Source organism: Euprymna scolopes, chromosome 17 (assembly GCF_053919585.1).
Source record: "Euprymna scolopes isolate OS-2025 chromosome 17, ASM5391958v1, whole genome shotgun sequence".
In the NCBI taxonomy this organism is placed as follows: Eukaryota; Metazoa; Mollusca; class Cephalopoda; order Sepiida; family Sepiolidae; genus Euprymna; species Euprymna scolopes.
The window spans coordinates 73,307,695-73,328,376 of NC_136498.1; the positions used below are offsets into that span (position 1 = coordinate 73,307,695).

General features: G+C 34.1%; 1 protein-coding gene across 1 annotated transcript in view; it reads right to left on the reverse strand.

Annotated features, from left to right (window-relative positions):
• The window catches only part of LOC145296792 (dynein axonemal heavy chain 1-like), a 350,721-nt gene that overhangs the window by 83,826 nt on the left and 246,213 nt on the right, over positions 1-20,682 (reverse strand). The window contains exons 58-62 of the mRNA XM_080142859.1: positions 19,703-19,876; positions 15,012-15,290; positions 10,487-10,618; positions 8,196-8,441; positions 6,485-6,634 (exon numbers count right to left, since the gene is read on the reverse strand). Coding sequence (XP_079998985.1) covers positions 6,485-6,634; positions 8,196-8,441; positions 10,487-10,618; positions 15,012-15,290; positions 19,703-19,876 — 981 coding nt within the window. The remainder of the gene's footprint in view (positions 1-6,484; positions 6,635-8,195; positions 8,442-10,486; positions 10,619-15,011; positions 15,291-19,702; positions 19,877-20,682) is intronic.

The window sequence follows — 20,682 nt, forward strand, 5'->3', positions numbered from 1 at the left end:
GATTTTTTTAAAACTAAAAACACAATAGCATTTGTTCTACTCGATGCATTTTTGTAATTTTTGGATATATTACTGTTTTCGACATGATAATTTCTTTTATTTTATTATTGCATTTTCACTCCAAACAAGGCACAGTGCTACTTTGATGTATCTGGAACATAATTTGCATGGATACTATGTAGGGAGTTCGGCAGCAAGATGTCTGTTTACATTATACTTGAACTTCTGCATGTCAGTACAGTCGGGGAAGCAGGGACCTGGAAGGAGACTCTAGAGTCTAGCAACTCGACAGAAGAAACTATTGGAGTAGAAGGCATTCCTAAATCTAGGGATCTCTAGTGTGTGGGAGTGAAATTTAGCTGCTTGTCGGATTTTCGGGGGTATTTACGTCGAGTGGAGTACAATGCCTTGAAATTCGTTGGAACGATTTCTATTAAAATACTTGTAAGATAGGCAGAAGGATGCAACATTTCGTCGCTGGGACAGAGGCTAAAGCTTAGCTGACAGCTGATTAAGTAAGTTATGTTGTTTTTGCTTAAAAGGACATATTTTTAAAGAATAGATCCGTCGCCTTTCTTTGAACAAGCACCAATTATTCACTTAAGAGATATTGTTTGCTTAGAAAAAAAAAAATGATTAATAAAAGGTCAAACTGAAAAGCGTTCTTTTTTCGCCTAAGTTACATGTTTGATTGCTTTTCGTCTTTACCATGTTGACATGATCTAGATATGTCAACCAGATCATACAGCAGAAAACAAGAGCTTATTTATTTATTTATGTTATTTATTTCAAACTATGTTATATTCAACCATAATAAGAACCTATCACCTATCTAGTTCAGACATGTTACAATATACTAATTAACATGAGAAATCTCGGCAATTGTGCATTACTTTCATGAAACAACTTTTTTGGTTTCATTTTGAAAAGCGCAGAACAGGAGGAAACAATGCAATTTCAATAACAAAATATAAATCATTAACTATCTGAACATTTATTGAATTAAAATAAAATTTAAAATGTCTATTTTGTGTCATGACAATTTTCTTAATTTTATTTTAATTTAATATATGTTTAGATAACATTTCAGAATTTTTGTGCCACAAAAAAATTAAAAAATAATTTTTATTTTGTGTCATTAGAATTTTCTTAATTTCTCAAAAAATGTTTTCTAAAAAAAAAAACGTCACACGTATTCCATTATGTAATTAAATGCCTTAAAATATTGGTACAAACCTGTTTTTATACAGGCTGTAGCGTCCATTAGCAAAAAAATAGAAAAGAATAACTGCTGCTTCTCTTTATATCCTTGTGATCATGTCTCCTGATATGCTAATAGAATGCTTCCGGTTTTGAATAAAAAGGCTGATTTTTCAGAAACCCCAGCAGATTGAAGTTGGAATAGCAAGTTTTCACAGCAGAGTTACGAGTTCTGGAGTTGTGAGTTTTGGAGTTGCGAGTTTTAATAGCAGTGTGTCGAATTTACGGGAAATTATTACTTGGAAAGTGTAGAACAGTTAACTTTTGACTATTTAACCACACATTAATCATTGTTCATAACTACTTATAAATTTTGACAACTTCCATTGATTTACGAATTTTAATTTTAATTCAGTAAATGTTAAGATAACTAATGTTTTATTTTACGTTATTGCATTGTTATTGCATTGTTGTTGACATTTATTGACACTTTCAGTTCTCCCTTTTCTTCTGAAATTGCATTGTCTCCCCCTGATCTGCACTCTTTAAATTAAAACCAAAAAATTGTTCCCTGACAGTAATACACAAGTTTCGAACTCCTTAGCAACGTCTACATATAGCTGAACAGCAATGGTGCATAATCAACGGGTCGTGGTAATATCTAAGCATGTGAATAGCAAATAAGATCGAAATAATCCAAAGAAAAAAAAAAAACAAGAACATATGGTGATTTGGGAAATGGTATACGTGCAGAGGTAAGCCAGCTGAAAACTCAAATTTAGGTCGAACCCAATGAGTTTACTTATATATATATAGCATACCAAATCGGAGTCATTATATCCAGCAACTCCATCTTTTGATACATTTTGTGTCTGCAGTATAAAAGTGGTTCATGTTATGCGAGTTAACAACAACAACATGCATAATCATCAACATTTGTTATAAATTTCACAAAGTAAATAACCTGATGTTAAATACAATTTTTTTTATTGCTGAAAAGAAAAACGAATGCAACTACACTATCAGAAATCAGAAAGCAAAAAAAAAAAATCGATTAAAAACAAAACAATGGTATCTACTGACGTTTTGTGTCAATTTCAACTGTAAGCAATGATCAATTATCAAATTATGTCAAAAGTACTAAGATATTACCGCATTATTAAAAAAAAAAACGCACATGAGTTTTCGATCTTTATCGTAAAAATGCATCGCCATATTTCTTTGGCAACACGTGACATGGGAAGTAACTCTGTTATGCTAAAAAAAATAGACCGTTAATTCATATTTAAGATTGTTAACATATAATTTATTAAAAATAAACATTTAAGAAATACCAGAATAATTTAACATAATTGTACTTTTGGTATTAATCGCATTTCCCTCTCACAGGAACACAATTGCAAAGCTGTTAGAAGGTCATGTGTCTGAAGGAAATTTAACCTGCAAACGAACAAGACGAACGATAGTTTGGTGGGCATTTATATTAATAGAGGAACGTTTATGTGTTATAAAAACCTTCCTCACTAGTGGAGAGTTACTATTTTTGTTACTTGTAGTTATGAGACATGAGAAGAGGGTCGCGAAGGAAGTATTTTTTCACAACCTTGCTTCAGGCCAACTACGCACGATGATAACTATTTTTGTTTACAACAATTTGCAAAAAAAAAAAAAAAAAAAAAAATACATAATGTTCAACACAAATTCCTAGAGGAAAATCGAACGATATTATCAACAACAAACAATTGACTGGAGTTCACTTTCTTTACAAGTCATGGAAGCCTCTAATACATCAACTATGGCAGCTCACAGGAAACAGCACCTGACCAGAATCTCCATTTTGAAGATGAAAATTAAGAGAAGGCTTTAATTGTCCCATGGTGCAGAAATTACTCCTGCTACATGTTTAGTGTTCCATCAAAACATTTTGAAGTACAGAAACAAAATCGAGATTTCCATCTGCAAACTACACATTTCCTGTGTCTCGAACGAGGAAAGAGAGCAAATGGAATCTGATTGGTTAATTTTTCAACTGGCTATATGGAAGGAATTAGAAGATCTCTCTTCCCATTTACATCCGCCGGAGGCCAGTGGTTACTTGGATCAACCTGCACTTCCCAATACGTCTGGATCTACGATGAATAGAGCTCCTTCATCGTTTTCAGTTAAACTTCATCAGGTCCAAATCACTGGACCCACGTTCAGCGGTAGTGAAACGGAAAACGAATGAGTATCTACATTTTTTTTTTGTCTAGATTTGAAAATTGTGCTGCAGGTATGACAAATGATGCAGAAAAATTAAATATTTTGAAATGTTCTCTGTCCGGAAGACCTCTGCTTTTGATTAAACATTTTGATTGACATTTGTGGAGGGGGAAAGGGGTAAAAATTTCTGGGGTTTTGGGATGCATTGTTAAAGTGCATGAGTGTCCGATTCTGATTCTACTTCATGCTATGTCTTGTCTTTAGTTGGGTAGCAGTTCCATGTTTTCTCTTCCAACTTAATATAATTTTGTTTTTACTATTAGTGTCACTACTTAACAAGACCACAAGCCACTCAAGGATAAGAGATTATTGAGAAGAAAATGATTGCCAGCCGAAAAAATGAGGAACACTACGCGAGTACTAACATTGATCAATGGTTTAAATTATATTTAATTATTTATAGGACAAGAATTTGTTGACATTGGATTTGAAGATGACCAAGTTGAAATCAGCTGGGAAGCAATCCTTCAGTAATGTGTTCCATACATCGGAAGCTCTTACAAAGAAGTTCTGTTGATAGAAATTCCACCTGACACTAGGAACACAGAGGGAGAAAGGAAATCTTTTTTGTTGTGATAGAAGATGAGTTCTTGCTGTGAATGTCTTATAAGGAGGAGCAAACGTTTGGAGCGCAGTGTAGTACCGTCCATAGAAATAATTATGGCGTAGAGAGAGATTAGCAACGTTTATTTAGTGAGAAAGAAGTTGTAAGGATTAAAAAAAAACTTCCCACTAAATTTTGAAGTCAAATTTGTCCTAAACTTTCAATCTTTTAATATATGAAGATCTGTTAAGAATTGTAAAGCCAGAAATTAATTCCTATTCGACAGTTTAAATATTCCCAAATTCTTTTTACATTTTAAAGAGTCTCAAAGTCATTTCTTTTTCAACTCTTAACAAACAATTAAAATGACTGACTTATTTATGAAGCAAGCGAAATGCATTCTGGTGGATTGAATTTTGTAATAATTTTGTTTTTAATAGGATTTTTAAGATGATATTTTTGTTACTCTACACATTTTTTCATTTCATTAACAATTAATCGTTATCATGTAGTCATACTAGCAGCACGGATCTTTCTGACCCTCTCACACTATTTCACTCTAACTATCATCCATCACACTAAATAAGTATTCATATATGCATTATGAATCCTCTGTTAGTTGCTGGCCGTAAGTACTGAGTAGTCTCCCCAACTGATCTACATATTTATTTTGGTATTCACAAAAGAACATTGCTGACAATTTCATCCTAAGATCTCCAATAGTGACACAAATCTGGTTCTTCTTTCTTTGATTAGGGATGAATTCCATGTAGATTGCTACCTCCAGAAGATAAGTCCAGCTTTTAGTATTTTTATGTACACACCGTCAAGTTTCTTCTCTAATCTTTTGATAAAAAACAAATGCTACTTTTTTTTTCCTACCGGTCACTGTTTAGTAAAGCTCGAAGGCCACTCGAGAATAAGGATTAATGAGTGTCAGGTGGCTGATGAGACAACATCGTAATGATCAGTAACGGTGGAAATTGGCTAAGATTTGATTATTTAAGATGACGGCTTAACAAGAACTTGTTTACATTGAATTTGAAAACGGCCATGTTACAGTCAACTAGAAAGCAGACCCACAATATTGTGTTCTATATATGGGTAGTTGTAGGAAATAACCCTCCATATACAAAAACCAATGTAACGAGGGCTTTAAAGAAGTCACATTTCATGGTAGGAAGATTTGGCTTTCAAATGGTTTTCATCTTGTCCAGTCCAGACATATTTAGTTTACTCTTTGGGCCATTTTCCTTTGCAATTTTACTTCCAAGATAAATAAACTCAAGGCAGTTTTGAGAAAAGTCCAATTTCGAAAAGAGATATTTCCCTTTATAAATGACTAGCGGGGGGTACCCGGCGATGCCCGGGTGTCTTGAGGTAAATCAAAACTCCGGGGGAGGGGGTGTTAAATAATAAAAAAAAAATGTTTTGGTAGGTGAGTATGAGAATCGAACCCGTACCCTTGAGTTAGAAATTAATGTGTGAAAAAAAAACCGGACGATGTTAACCATTAGGCCACCACGACATACAACATATACAGGTTTGAATTTATTTATTTAACTATAAAAACAGGCGTGCGCAATAAAAGTTAACTCTGCTGCTTCCATTTGACCTAATTAAGAAGGTCAACTAGAAGTCACGCAGCGTTTGGGTTTGTTTACCCAAATTTGACTGTTTTCTCCTCCAACAGATGTTGGGGAAGGGGAGAGCAGCTCCCAATTGTCCAGATTGAATAGTAATTGTATGATATACAAGATTGATCAAAGCTGATCGCTTCTGGACGTTTCCCGGTGCGATTGCCAGGAACTTTGTTAGCTTTGAATTAGTTTCGCTTTTTATACGAAAAGGCCTAATCAACACGTGAGAAGCCAAAATAGCAATAATTTTGTAAAAGTCGACATAAATAAATCTATAAGCTACATGCGTTCCCAAATCCTAGTTATCTAGGACCTATATAAACAGTTGTAAGCGATAGTAACGAACCCGGGACCGTGTGCGAGAAAAGCCTTTGCCAGACATACACGAAATGGTCACACACATTTTGCCTTTTATATATATAGATTAATAGTGAACATATACAACATAATCGGGTTGATACACTGGTTCTCATTAGATCACAGAAGTTAAGTCTGATCAGCATTAGATGGGCGACCATTTGAGAATACCAGGCGCTGTATGTAGGTGAACGTTGACACCTTGCAAAAACTACAAAAACCTAACATCATCATCTCCTTTGACTGGGATATACAAGCGTTTGAGGACCACTTGTGAATTTGATATTTCCATGAAACTTCCTCCTTTAGAAGAATTTGATTCAACCTGCCCAGAGTAAATGCTGCTTTGATACGGGTAACAGTAAATATAAAATATGTGTAATTCATGTAGAGTCGAGAATCACCCATGCACACTGACTAACACAAAAAATAGTCGCACAAATTTCATTAATATAGAGTTTACAAAGACAAACTCACTTACCTGTCTTAAAAGAACTGGTTCTAATGCGGGATCCAATTCTGTTGTCACATTTTCTAGTAAACACGGTTTGCCAAAATGAATAGCATTCTCCAAGGTTCGCAAGAAATCTTTGTCGGATAATTTAATCACATCTAACCCATTATCTTTCTCCTAGAATGATTAAGCACAAATACACAACAGAACCGTCCATAAAAAATAATTTAACTTAATTGAAAAATACATTGTCATTAGATACTAAAAATAAGAACTATTACAGTGTTCTAAATATCTGCAGACCTGGATTAAATATCTATAACTCGAAATTTAGGTGCTTCTTCATTATAATAGCGAACCGGATATTGAGCACTTTTTGTTGCCTGTGCGTTGGACTCCCCCCCCCCCAAACAGATGAATCAAAACAACTTTTCTTTCAATCAAAATAGCAGCGAGTACCCGTGCGACTGGAAAAAAAAAAAGATGAACCGCAGCAGCCAGGTTCAAACATGAAACGCGAAAGAGGAAACGAAAGGAAAAAAGTTACTGGCAAACATGTTTGCTGACACAGCTACCGGTGCTTATGACGTTGCAAAATAAGGTTTTTAAACACAGTTTTAGTTAATTACGCATGCATGAATTGCAAAAACAACAACGTGAAAACCAGCCCCCCCCCTTCCAAAAAGCGATCCAGTTGACTGCCAGAGAATTAATCTTTTTTTCTAATTTTCACATATTATGCATCCGAGGCATTGTTCTTTCAGATGGTACCAGTTTCGACCTGGTCGAGTGTGGCTAACAAATTTTTAGCAGACATGCAAACACACACACACATTTTGCCTTTTATATATTAGACTAGCAGGGGTACCCAGCATTGCCTGGATGTAGAGAGGTGGTGTAGTAAGGAACCCTTGGTAAACAGCCCAGGTGGAGAGAGGTGTTAAAAAAAAATTGGTAGTAGGCAGGCAGGCTCGAACCCGTAATGCTAAGGAGGAAAAGACAGTGAAAAAAAAACTAACGTCTTAGCTGATGCACCCATCACGAAACCGGAAGTCGCGAGCGTTGGGATTAACAATAGTCAATTGAAAGGAGACAATGACTTGCAAAAATGTCGATGAAAAAAACGACATCTCCTTGTGAAAAACGGCCGAGTTGAGGGTGAAGGAATTAATGTTTTTGGCCAATTTTTGGATATTTGTCAGTCAAGAGACTGAGTTTTCAAACGGTGCCAATTTAGTCAGTGTTGGCCACGTGTGTCAAAAGCTTTAGTGAGATGTACAAACATACATACATACATACATACATACATACATACATACATACTAACAGACAGGTGAGATTTATATAATAGATTAATTTTTTACCTTATCGTTTTCCGTAATTAATGGATATGTTTATTAGTGTGACATGACAATTAAGTGGATTACAATGGTTTTATTTGAAATTCAATATTTCGATTGTTGGATTTCGCTATTATAACGAAGAAGCGGCGAAATTTATTCAAAATACATTTTGTTGATATGAAAAATAAATTGAGGCATATTTTTGAAAGTATGGTTTTTATTATTTTTTTGCTTACTTTCGTTTATAGGTAAGTACAATTAAGAGATCGATAATTCTAATAAAACTATTAACAATATGCATGCAAATAAATTCCTACTTGAAGTAAACTTTGTCAACTCTGATATTTGAGATTAACATGCATACAAACAGTGCTGAAAGAAGAAATAAGACGAACCATAGATTTGATCCATTTATTAGCTTGTCCTTGAGGGTCAATAAAAAGTGGCCAACGTCTAGCATAGTGGACAATGACCCCGTTTTCTACGGACAAGGCGTCTTTGGGAAGGCCGTTAATTTGCCAGTTCCTGATTAAAACGGGGTCACTAAGTGTACCAATCAGCGTTGGGTCATCTGTTCTTGGAACCTGGTATTCCTCTAACTTCTGCACCCATTCTGCCTGCATGGTCGCTCGGTACTCTCCCTAGATATAAAAAGATATAGGTTATATAAAAAGAAATAGTCTTCAGAAGCACCATGGCAAAATTGATTTAAGAGTGGAAAGAAATCGGCATATAAACCAGTGGAGGAGAGGGTATGACCTTAGTAAGAAAAGAAGCAAAGATTTAGCATTGCATATCTTAGATAGACTCGTCAAGCATCATATGTCACGAGTTTTTTAGGGTTTTTTTTTAAAAAGGAAGAAATAAAAAAATGTATTTAAAACAAATAATATTTACAGAAATAAAAGAAATGGTAAATTCTGTATAGCAGAATACAAGAATTTTACACATTGGCAATATTCAAACACTGAATAGTCTTACAGTTCTGAATTTCTTAGATGAGAGCTAATTGTTTGTATTACTTATTATGATTGGACTATTTTCATTATTTATGCAACGTTTCAGTCGATGTAGCCTTCGACCTCCGTCAGGCATGTTGGTCACAATCGTGAAAAAGAAAGGAGAAAAGTTACTGGCTCTGTAGATGGTTTCGTATGCATGGTCGCTCGGTACTCTCCTTAGATATAAAAACATTTAGTCTTTCAAAAGATATAGGCTATATAACCAATTTTTTTTCACACATACGAAACTACAGCGAAAAACCCCAAAAACTCCAAGAATACAAAACCGTCTATGAAGCCAGTAATTTTTCTTCTTTCTTCTCCAAGATGGCGGCCAACATGCCTGACGGAGGTCAAAGGCTACATCGACCGAAACGTTGCACAAATAACATTCAAGATGAGAACAATAGTTCGATCAAAACAAAGAATACAAACTGAATAGTCTATTTTGGAAATAAATGTAGATAAAAAGATAATGTGTACAATAATAAAGAGCCCTTTTGGGGACCCCCAACTCCCAAAATTTGGGAGCTTTATACTCGACTTTCCTTGTACTGGAATGGAGATAAGTATATTTTAAAATGTGTTATTAAAAACATGCCAGAAGCAGCAATCTCTGCAATGACTCAGATTGGGAGATGTTTATAAAATCTCAGCTGTGTCAGAGCAATTGCGGTTGACACGTGCAAAAGGTCAAACCTACTTGGCCGATACCAAGATTTGTAAACCAATGACAACATTTCAGTTTCTTTGGTTTTAATATCTTTCTCTCTATATATATATATAGACCCTGAAGGCAATCCCGTGCCTCAACTCTTGGTTTATACAATGCTCCTTTAATTGCGAAAATAGAAGAATTCTATTTTTATATAAAAAAGGATATTTTGTTCGCTTATTGCATACAGCATTGAATTCCAACAGAACAGTCCTTGTCACTAACGATGCCAAGAACTCGACACAAAATCCACTAGCCGATGTAACAGACGTCATATCAACCCCTTGATCTAAAGAGGATGTGCCTATCATTATTATCATGTTGTGGGGGGGGGGCTTGTTGCCGTGTTCAGGATATAACAGCCATTCTAGAAACGTCCGCAAAGCCATGTAAACCAAGTTACACTCCTTGGTAAGCGATAGTAACACTGATATAGTGGAACATCCTGGCATCCCCTGAGAATGGATTACTCAGTCTATAAAAGACGCTAACAAGCGGTAACCAATGGAAGAGAGTAAGCTAATCTTGATACTCAGACATTCAACATATATTCGAGTTTCAATGTCTTATTTGTTAAATTGTATCTTTGTACAATAAACTTATGATAATTTACTCTGTGTGTTGAGTCTTCTTTCATCTGGTTAATTTATATTGATTATATTCCCCCAGGAATATATCAAATACAATAAGTTATTCTTCGACTTTTAGCATTGCTGAACTAGGTTTTCAAAATGTGTGTTCAGAGAGCGATTAAATGTGGCACAATGATAAAAATCTCTTTTGGGGTACCCCCAGCTCCCTAAATTTGGGAGCCTTATACTCAACTTCCCTTGTCCTCGAATGGATATAAATGTATTTTAACATGTGCTATAAAAACATGGCAGTTTAGACGAAAAACAAAATGAATTATTATAATATGAAGAATATCGACTGCAAAAAAAGTAACCTATGCTACCAAAAGAAATCTTACTGTGAAAGTTCCTAGGTAAGCTATGTATCCAGCAGATATAAGCACATCACCAATCATCTTGTCTTGAACTTTCTCAAGGTTCAGAGCTGATACTTGCCAACGATCTTTCTCACCTGCAAGGCCTCCAATGAGCTGAAAAAATATAACAAAACATAAGAAATAATTGAAAGAAGAAATTATTTCATACTAGCAGGATCTGAGTCCTTGTGTTGCATAGTTAAATTGAGACAACCAAAAATTGCAACCACCCTCAAAAGTAAATTGACTGAAAAAAAAATGGAAAGACATACTTCAACAAAAATACAAAGCTTCTGTCTTTGATATAAAAATATTTGCATGTATATAAATGATAATAAAATGAAAACAATGATGATTAATTATTGGAGTTAAGAATCAAATAAAACATACCTTTTTTGTTTTAAATAGGATTCAAACTGTAGAAGTCAAACCGACGTCAAAAAAAAGAAAATTAACACGTAAACATATTTTTATTCAACAACACAGACATAAAAGAGAGACGTCTGTTTTCATTTACATTCCGCAATAGGAGCCTTTTTTATGCCTGAAAGTGACACAATGTTCAATGAGCTAGATCAGAGATGAACCACTGTACAATTCATTCTCTCTACCAATCCAAGTTATGACAAGAGACCATTGCCAGCACCCTCAAAATGCAAATCCAGACGGTTCAACACTTGAGGGCACAGCTCAACGCATCAAACGACCCCTGGTTATGGTCTTTAGAGTGGTTGCAAGTGAGGGCCACATCATGCCACCTCATATCTTCGAAGTCGGCTTGAAAGTCTACACCAAAGTGTACCTAGATGTGCTGAAGAGTGTGGTGATCTGCTGGTGCAATTAGGTGGCCACTGGCAGACCCTGGGTGTAGCAACAAGATTCAGCACTGATCAACAAGTCCAAAGAGACTCAGGTTTGGCTTGAGAAGGAGCGCTACCACTTTGTACCCTTCTCTCACTGGACTCCCCTCCTCCTCCGACCAGAAGCCACTGGACTACTTTGTTTGGTCATACACTGAGAACATCACCAGCATGACCTCCCACAACACCAAACGCAGTTTGATCACCACCATCTGCCGAGTATTCGCTGAGCTCCTGCCAGCACTTGTGGAAAAGGCATACTCCCAATTATGGATCCTTATCAAGGTGGTGATTGAGGCTGAAGGCGGCTACATTGAATAGATGTCAGCTCTACTACATAATCAAGTTACTAGAATTGATTTTTTTTTCAATAAAAGCTTTAAAATAAAGCTGTAGTGTTGTTTTCTTTGTGGGACAATTTTATCATTCCACCCTGTACAATCTCCCTATCTATCTATATCTCTTTTCCATATATATATATATATATATATATATATATATATATATATATATATATATATGGTAATCCTGGCCCTAGTTCGTTCTTCATGTTACTAGGCCCTCAGGGAAGAGTGAGATGGCATGATGTAAACTTTATCAACGAATTCTAGTGTTCTGGACGTGTCAGATTGTGCAGTCTTTTTCTTTCTGATGTTATCTCATAGTCAAATCTTGGATCTTTCAATATTTTTATGACATTTTCTAACATCTTCCATACTGAGGAAGTCTGATGTCTTTTTATTCTTTAAAATTGCTGCAGACAAATATCATCTCTACTCTCTCTCTATATATGCAATCCACTCAAAAACAGTATTGCAGGCAAAATAAACAAAGAAATAACAATTACTAAAAATGTGATATATTTAATTGATGAGGATGGTCGGTAGTTCCATTCTTATCATTATATATATATATATATATACATATATATATATATATATATATATATATATATATATATATATATATCAAGTTTGAGTATATTGATAACATAAACTAAAATCCAATATTTTTTTCAAAAGTGTTCCATGCACGTGTAAAGATTTTATAAACAAAATTATACAAACAGTTTAAAGATTCTACACGGATCGATCAACGTTTCGATATTTCCATGTCATCACCAGGGCTGCCAAATGAATCTTGCAATCAGAATATAAGTTAAAATAGAATTAATAAATAAATAAAATAAAAAGATTTCTAACTCATTTTTTGATTTGATTGAAATATTCTTTTGGGAATTATAATAATGACATGAAAATGTCGAAACGTCAATTGATCCGCATGATCTTACAATGTTTAGATAATTTCATATATATATATATATATATATATATATATATATATATATATATATATATACTAGCATGGGTGCCCAGCGTTGCCCGGGTATTTGGAGGTGTATGTTGAGCAAAAAAAAAAAAAAAAAAGCGGTCAACTTTTTTTAACTTTGACCCCTATTATGACCCCTTAAAATTTATTGTTTTAGGCTCAAATAAAGTTATTAAGTTAGATCAATGTCCAAGAAACCTATATCTAAAATTTCAAGTGTTTAGACTCAAAATTGTCGGAGTTTGGTAGAGTTCTCAAAGTTCAAATCGTTGAACTTTGACCCCTTAATCGCCAAATTTCTGGCCGAAAACCGAACACATCGATTTTCCCAAATGTCAGTACCCTGCATATTAAATTTCGAGTCTGTAGACTTAAAATTGAAAGAGTTATTGCGTAGGGAAATGTACACAGACACACAGAAAGACAGATACACAGACAGATAGATACACAGACACGTTCACTTTTATATTATTGCCCGGGTGTTTGGAGGTGTATGCTGAGCAAAAAAAAAGAAAAAGCGGTCAATTTTTTTTTAATTCGACCCCTATTATGACCCCTTAACCTTTATTGTTTTGGAACTCAAATAAAGTTATTAAGTTAGATCCATGTCCAAGGAACCTATATCTAAAATTTCAAGTGTTTAGACCCAAAATTGTTGGAAGAGTTTGGTAGAGTTTTCAAAGTTCAAATCGTTGAACTTTGACCCCTTAACAGTTCAATTTCTGGCCGAGAACCGATCACAAAGATTTTCCCAAATCTCTGTACCCCGTATATCAAATTTCGAGTCTGTAGACTGAAAATTAACAGAGTTATTTCGTAGGAAAATGTACACAAACACGCAGACACATTCACTTTTATAGATATACTAGCATTTCAGCCCGGCGTTGCCCGGGTGTTTGGATGTTTATGTTGAGCAAAAAAAAAAGAAAGATAAGGGGTAGTAGGAAGGCAGGCTCGAACCTGTACCGCGAACGAGGAAAAGAACGAGGAAAAACCCGACGTCTTTGCGGTTACGACCACCGCCAAACCTGAAGTGACTTATGTTTACATTAAGGCTAGACAATCGAAAGGAGAGGATATCTTTAAAAACTTCAGCGAAAAAAGCGACCTTCCCTGTCGAAAAGTGCCTAGTTGAAGGTAAAGATGTTAATGTCTTCAGCTAATTTTTCGATATTTGTCGTATGAAAGGTCAAACTTCAAAACGATACTGATCTTGGTAAAATCCGTCACCTCTGTCGAAAGTTTTAGGCAGACATGCAAACATACATACATACATACATTTATATATTGGTAACTAAAAATTTTCGACCCAAACCAATGAAAAAGCTTGCCCTATCTCTGAATACCCTTTATGTCAAATTTCAAATGTTTAAACCAGAAATTATCTGAGAAATTAGGTAGAGACCGCAGAGGTCAACTTTTTAAAAACTTTGACCCCTATTATGACCCCTTAAAATTTATTGGTTTGGGCTCAAATCAAGTTATTAAGCTAGATCCATGTCCAAGGAACCTATATCTAAAATTTCAAGTGTTTAGATTCAAAATTGTCGGAGGAGTTTGGTAGAGTTCTCAAAAGTCAAATTTTTGAACTTCGACCCCTTAACAACCAAATTTCTAGCAGAAATCCGGTCACATCGATTTTCCCAAATCTCAGTACTCTGTATATCAAATTTCGAGTCTGTAGACTTAAAATTGACAGAGTTATTGCGTAGGGAAATGTACACAGACAGACTGACAGGCAGACACACAGACACGTTCACTTTTATATGTATATACTAGCATGGGTTCCCGGCGTTGCCTAGGTATTTGGAGGTGTATTTTGAGCCAAAAAAAGAAGAAAAAAAGCGGTCAATCTGTTTTTAAATTTGATCCCTGTATCACCTCTTAACATTTATTGTTTTTGCCTCAAATCAAGTTATTAAGCTAGATCCATGTCCAAGGAACCTATATATATCTAAAATTTTAAGTGTTTAGACCCAAAATTGTCGGAGGAGTTTGGTAGAGTTCTCAAAGGTCAAATCGCTGAACTTTCACCCTTTAACAGCCGAATTTCTGGCCGAAAATAGATCACATCGATTTTACCAAATCTCAGTACCCTGTATATCAAATTTCGAGTCTGTAGACTTAAAATTAACAGAGTTATTGCGAAGGAAAATGTACACAGACAGACAGACAGACAGACACTTCACTTTTATTTATTTATATATATATATATATATATATATATATATATATATATATATATATAGAGAGAGAGAGAGAGAGAGAGAGAGAGAGAGAGAGAGAGAGAGAAAGAAAGAGGAAGAAAGTAACTATACCTTATCAGCTCGGATTAATCGGCCTTGACATTGTTCACAATTATCTTCCAGTTCTTTCTTTTTGTTCATCGTGTCCTCATATTTCGCCTGCAATGTAGCAATACCGTCTTCAACTGATTGGAGTCGATCTTTGGCTGCGTCAAGTAACTTTTGAGTTTCAGCTAGTTCGGCTTGTGCAACTTTCAGAATTTCTCGTTTGGGGGCAACTGCTTTTGCAACATGATAATAATGATACATGGCGCGCACCCACTGGCAAATTGAAGTACATGCTTTCGAAACCTAAAAACAAAGTAGAAATTAAACAATGTTAATTCAAAATGCTTCAAAATCTCTATATATAAATGTGTATGTGTGTGTGTGTTCCCTATAGAAAGAAAGGTTAGAGAAACTATATAAAAACTAAGCATGTATGTAAAATTGTCCGAAGTAGACAATGGAAGTGGTTGTGAATTTTTAAATGTTCTCCTAAAGAGCTATGGAGACAGAACCTCTATTAAAAATATATCCTATTTTAATAAAACTTAATTCGTATATATAATTTTTTTTCTGGGAAGAGAATGGATGTAGTTCTAAATTTTAATGTGCCAAATCTCTATGTGCTTCCTCTAAGAGAACTATGGGGTTAGAATCCGTTTAAAATTTCAATGAAATTTAAACCATATGACATTATTATGGGGTAAGCTGACCTTCCTCTTTCAGAAATAATGGACTTACCCAGAGACTATAAATATAGTTACATTCTAAAATGTTATTCAGTACGGATTTATAGCAGTTATGGCCCCAGAATTATGACGTGTACTTCTGTAACATAATTTTGCTAATACACTTTTTCTGTGTGTTTGTTTTCATTATTATCGGCTTGTAAAGCTAACAGACATTAATTAAGATAGATTTCCAAACTTTCAATTTTTTTAGAGGCAAAATAGGGTATAATATGAAATAAAAAAGAAAGTGTGCTCCAAAAAAAAAAAAAAAGAGAGAAAAGAAAGAAAGTGGTGTTATGAGAATAAAAAAAAAGTGTTCCTTATTAAATCCCGGGTAATATTAGGTCTCTCTCTGCTAGTATAAAATATAACAGTCTCCATATGTCTATTACCAAATCTAATAAGATAACTAGAGAAAAAGTGTGATCTGTTGGGTCACCCATTGTGTTCGGGTAAGATTATCTGAATCAGCAAAAAGTGAATTTGCAAAGCCAGTTGAATTTTAAAAAAATCTAAAATTAGTCTCTTTTTATTCATTATATCTTCTCCTCCTCCTCCTCCTCCTCCTCCTCCTCTTCCTCCTCCTCCTCCCTCTCTCTCTAGTCATAGATTAAATAGTATTACTACTTATAGTGATATTTCCTTTTGTTTATAATAGACTATTGCAATTTTATGTTTTATACTTAGTTTTATTATTTTTTTACTGTTAATAAAGAAAGAGATAGAGGCGAGAGTGATAGACACTGTATAAAATGAGAGAGATAAGTAAAAAAAAAACAAATATCTGGATTTTTATAATGAAATAAATTTGAAATATTTTATAGCAGATAAACCTCCACATGTGTTACATAATGGATGGGTCTATGTCGAATAACGATTACATCAGCTAGTGTTAATCTTGACAAAGGTTAAACTAAGTACAGATAGAAGTGATATGAAGTTTGGGAAATAAATCAGTTCCTACAAAAAATAACGAAGGTTAGGTATGAAGTAATAATAGGTCAAAGTAGAGTGAGAACATAACATCACAAATGTCAGGGTTGACAGAAAAACAAATGTTTTAGACAGATCGCGAATCATGCTGTAATAACTGAAAGGAAAACTTTGATAATCACTAAGAGTGAAATGCCCCTTTTTGATCGCTGTTCGCTGTGGCCACTTGATTATCCTTGATATATATCCAGATGGTGTCGATGACCACTAGATCACCATCACCTCCTAATTAGGTAAGGAGATACTAGTCCCTCTGTCATGTGTGAAGGATTTCTTTCAACAGTGACATTAAACCAAAACTTCCAACGAACGTCTTAATCTACTTTTTTGTACACATAGAAAGAATTACTAAGAAATGAAAACATTACACATAACCCCCAGCATTGAATAAAACATCTTATGTCCTTTTGTGTCCAGTCCATAAAATTATATATATATATATATATATATATATATATATATATATATATATATATATATATATATATATAGATATATTTTTTTTTTACATTTTATACTAATACTATCAGTACTTGGCCGGGTGTTCTCCGGGGGAAAAATATTGTTGGGGAAGAGCATACAGAGAAATAATTAAAAATATAGTTACATTTGCAACATTTTTGTTCAATAGAATTTTTCTAAAATCATCATCATCGGTTTAATTTTTGTTTTACATTCTGACTTCCAAACTAACCTATTATGTTTCCAAATTTTTTAGATGATGATTGATAATTTGTACAGTTTGATGACTCAGACTACTGTTCTCATCTTGAGTGTTATTCGCACAACGTTTCAACCACTATAACTTCTTGTCGCATCTGGGAATCTTTCTGTTAAATATGGGAATCTGCATCGGGAATAGATTAGTTATCCAGCTTGATACAAATGCATTACCTCCCCTTTTTATAACTCTTTGATACACATCAATTGAATATTCTTAACCTGGAATAGTTTACTTGAAGCATTGTGCACAATGTGAAAGGATTTGTGCTTGAAGGCTATTACAATGTAGCTTGTGGAAAACATTGTGGACTCGAGTTAGTGTATAAAAGAATAATAAGATTGAATAAATATATTATAATAAAAAATTATTGAAATGTTTTCAATATTCTCATTATTCTTTTATACACTGACTCGGGTCCACAGTGTTTCCCACAAGCTGCATTGTAATAGCCTTTAAACATAACTCCTTTCATTCATATATATATATATATATATATATATATATATATATATATATATATATATATATATATATATATATATATATATATATGATTACTTCATTTAATCACATAAATTAATATACGAAGATATAATTTTATGCATAAATTTATCAGTAATTACTTTAACAGTGCTCAATACATAGGTAGAGCTAGGTAGTGAGTTATGAAAATATATAGAGAAATAAAAAGGAACAAACCATTTCTCTATTTGTCGGAATACTATTTCCATTATTTTCATCATGAAAATATACATGACAATTAAGCCACACAGAATATTCCACGTTTCATTCTCGTGAGAATTTGTCAGGCTTATGCGCATAAGCCTGACGAATTCTCACGAGAATGAAACGCTGAATAGTCTGTATTCTCACGAGAATGAAACGCGGAATATTCTGTATAGCTTAATTGCCATATATATTTTCATAACTTATATATATATATTTATATATACATATATATATATATATTGATTTGACATTCCACCAAAATCAAAATATGACAGAAGATCGATTTAACATAAGTTCAAACGTCCCTTCAAAATAAATAAATAAATGACACTGATAGCCATGAAAAGACCTGTTAATTTTCCACAGTGAAAGTGTCTAAGGTAATATGCTCTAAAATGATCTCTTTTCTTAAAGAAAAGAACAATTGGGTGATGGATAAAAGAGTGTAATCTATCACCGCATTTAAAAGAAGCGGTAACGCCTATGAGGCTGACCACTAAAATCGAGCGTCTGTCTGGTGTCATATAGCAACTGCACAAAAGCTTCTATCTCAAAGCTTCTATAGCTACAACACATGGACAAAATTACAAGTTGTCGTTTAGCAATTCACCATGCTAGGATTACAGTGAAGCCATGGAAAGCAGCTTCGTGCATGTATGTCCTCATCATATGAGCTTGCCAGATTTGGTTAATAATAGAACTCTGCAGTTCAACAAAAGACTACTGTGCTGTGTCTGTAGACAAAAAGTATGGCTATCAAAAGATTGACTACGACTGTGCCGCATACACAAAGAATCAGACAGATGATGTGAAAAAGATCTGTGCCGCCAGCACTGTTAAACAGTTAGGGTACGTCCACCAGTACTTATTTGATGATTTAAATTCGCAAGAGAGACGTTAACAAGTAAATAGGATATAGAGATCAGACGGGAGACAAGTAGCTGGTCTTTGGGGACCATTATTTCCTGTAAAACCACAAACTAAAAGAAATAACGCCACATAGGATATGATAGCTGTGAAGAGAAAAATCTCGGTTGAAAGCTTAAAGCAACACGACATGATAAGAAATGACTCAAGAATCGATTATAAATGAAGACGTTAGGCTCCAGAGATCTAAAGCCTTTTTATTTCTTTTCTCTGTCACTAGCAAAGAGGAAGGCAATGTCAACAGCCTAATAAAAAGGCCCTTCTCCAAATCCGGGATCTAGTTTTTTTTCTTTATGTTGCTGTGTCAACTTTGATTCCAGAGCGAGTATGTACCCTATGGAGAGATGGCCATCAGGGAACGATGAGAGATGATCTTGGATGAAGTGTCCTCAGTCTCAGAGGACGGCTTTAGAGACACAACGTATGATTTAATTGAAATGTTTATGATTTGACTTGCATTTGATAACGAACATTTTTTATTTGATTGTGGCATACAAAACATTAGACCTCCTTACGAGGGGAATAATGGAGCAGCACGACTGGGATATATTAGGACATACTCTCTATCGTTGAACTGCTTTTAATAATAAAAATAACAAAGAAAGGTTACATACTCTCGATATACTAGCAGGAGTAAAGTTTTCATCCTGTATATAGGGACCGATTTTTTTAATGATATCCTCAGATATGTTGTCTTTGTCGAATTTCAAAAGACTATCCAAAAATTTCCCAGGATCCTGAAGCAGGGATTTACTTGGCTCCCAGTAGTCATCTACTTTACTGCCAGGCTGGAAAGAAAATAAATTATAAAAAGAAAATCATTTCATAATTAAAAAAAAAAATTAATTAATTTTATTGTTAAAGGTAAATGTATTTTAATTTCTGTTTTCATGTTTATAAAAAATATTTTGTCAAACAATCATGCGAGCTGTTTTAATTTGAAGTTCATCTTTTTTATTTTGAGTTGATCCTTTTTCAAGTTTGCTTACAGTTAAACGATAACTTAAAAATCTTTTCTTGCTTGAAAAAATTGAAAAAAGTTGAAAAAAAAGTTTGCTTACAGTTAAACGATAGCTTAAAAATCTTTTCTTGCTTGAAAAAATTGAAAAAAGTTGAAAAAAAAAATAATGTTAATTCTTGACGTCTAACATTGAATACTCTTAAGTCATCTTGAACTCAAATTTATGCGGTAATATATAAAGGTGGCCTTAAGGAGTTCGAAAACAAGGTTTAAGGTTTCAAGAGTTCAAGAGTTTAAATTTAAACAAAATATCCTTTAACATGCTAGAAGTTCATTAGATTTTGTCTAGAGGAGGAATGAAGACACGTTAAATTGCAACTTTTAAAAATAGCTAGTAGTAGACTCTCTCTCTCTCTCTCTCTCTCTCTCCACTCCCCCGCCTCCCTATCCACAAATAACATAACGGAGATAAACAGATAAGCAACATGTATTCAAATACAGCAAGAGCCGACCCTTAAAAAAATCATTACCAATCGCATCTAGCAGAACAAGACCCACAACCCAGCTAGATAAGTTTTATCCCTTAATGTTTTTGTCTCATTAAGAACGATCATCGTCATATTCAAATTAAAA